Raw genomic sequence first — 1,281 nt, 5'->3', positions numbered from 1 at the left:
GATGCAGGAATCTATAGCTAGCTATTCCTGGGTTAAATCTGGCCCACTCAGTTGTATAATCTGATCCCCTACACACACAGTTGGCAAAATGGTGGTGGCGGTGGGGAGTAGTATTATGGGATTTGCCAGCAATTCAATTTGGGAACGGGGTGAGGGATCATTCTGTTCCTCAAAGTGGACCAAAACTGTTTGCTCACCAGAGCTATAATGAATCAAAGGACTATTTACAATGGTTTCAACCTCGGACCCTTGCGCTATCTGAGACAAGTTGCTTGTACAGCATGAATTTGCTCCCAACAGTTTTGTATTTTACTTACACTTTTTATCTTGTATCATCGTAACAAAAAACTTACAGAGAGATAGCCATGAGTCTGAGCAGTATTGTTCAGCCACTTTACCCTGATCAATATAATCTATATCTTCAACACAGTCTCTGGATCCCTGTTCTAGTCGATTTTCAACAGCTGTTGCTGTCGCTGGCAAGGTCTCCCTTTCATGGAGAACTGGCTTCCCTTGTTGGGAATTGTGTGAGGTCACCCATCTAAGGTGAGCGCTGGCAGGTCCCTTCTTGCAGATCTGAGACTTCAGGATACCTTTTGGGTCCTCACAGATGTTCTTCTTCTTCTTCAGAGACCTGGTAATTTGCTTCCAGAAGGCATTCCTATTTTCTGAAAACTGTGGGCAGGTGGAAGGGTTGCCTGAAAATACACAGGAGACGTTGTGGTCCTTTTCCTTGCAATCTATTTTCAAGGTAGCTGTCTCTCTTTCACTCAGTGTCCAGGTGCACTGAGACTTCTCTTTGCTGATAAACTTGCCTTTATGGGCGCCTTTCTGTCCTCGGCCATTCTGACCCTTTCCATTCTGGGGATTGGAACTGGACTCTAGCCTTCCACCTTCACCTGTGTTTGTTTGCCCCTTCTTTCTCTCTTTCTGTCTTTTACAGTCAGTGTGTACTATCTGAGAGAACACAATCAGTGTGCACAGAAGAGCAAGGCATCTGATCTTCATGGTTCCTCGTTCCTTTGACAACCTGTTTTGGAAACACAAATGAAACTTGTAAAGATTTTCTCCCTGTTGTTCACATGAATTCTTAGTCCTTAAATTAATTTAAGCTAAATGTAAGCTGTGGGCATCAACATAGTGATTCATAGCTTACCAGCAGAGACCCTAAAAGAGTGCCTCACACCGCCTTCAAGGCAATGGCATTTAGGACTCCATAAATTAAACTCATTTTAAAACTGTATTTTGCAACACTGTTATCTCATTTTTAAAATTAGTAAA

General features: G+C 42.8%; 1 protein-coding gene across 1 annotated transcript; it reads right to left on the bottom strand.

The window, feature by feature from the left end:
* Positions 1–299: 299 nt before the first annotated feature.
* Positions 300–1,008, bottom strand: FGFBP1 (fibroblast growth factor binding protein 1). Its single transcript, XM_056855852.1, has one exon. It carries the CDS (start codon positions 1,006–1,008, stop codon positions 310–312), a length of 699 nt encoding a protein of 232 aa, XP_056711830.1. The 3' UTR covers positions 300–309.
* Positions 1,009–1,281: the final 273 nt, after the last annotated feature.

Source organism: Euleptes europaea, chromosome 9 (assembly GCF_029931775.1).
Source record: "Euleptes europaea isolate rEulEur1 chromosome 9, rEulEur1.hap1, whole genome shotgun sequence".
Lineage (NCBI taxonomy): Eukaryota > Metazoa > Chordata > Lepidosauria > Squamata > Sphaerodactylidae > Euleptes > Euleptes europaea.
This window is presented reverse-complemented; position numbering and strand designations above follow the sequence as displayed.

Coding starts and splice junctions, on each gene's coding strand:
- FGFBP1 (XM_056855852.1), bottom strand. CDS start 1,008: ATGAAGATCAGATGCCTTGCTCTTCTGTGCACACTGATTGTGTTCTCT.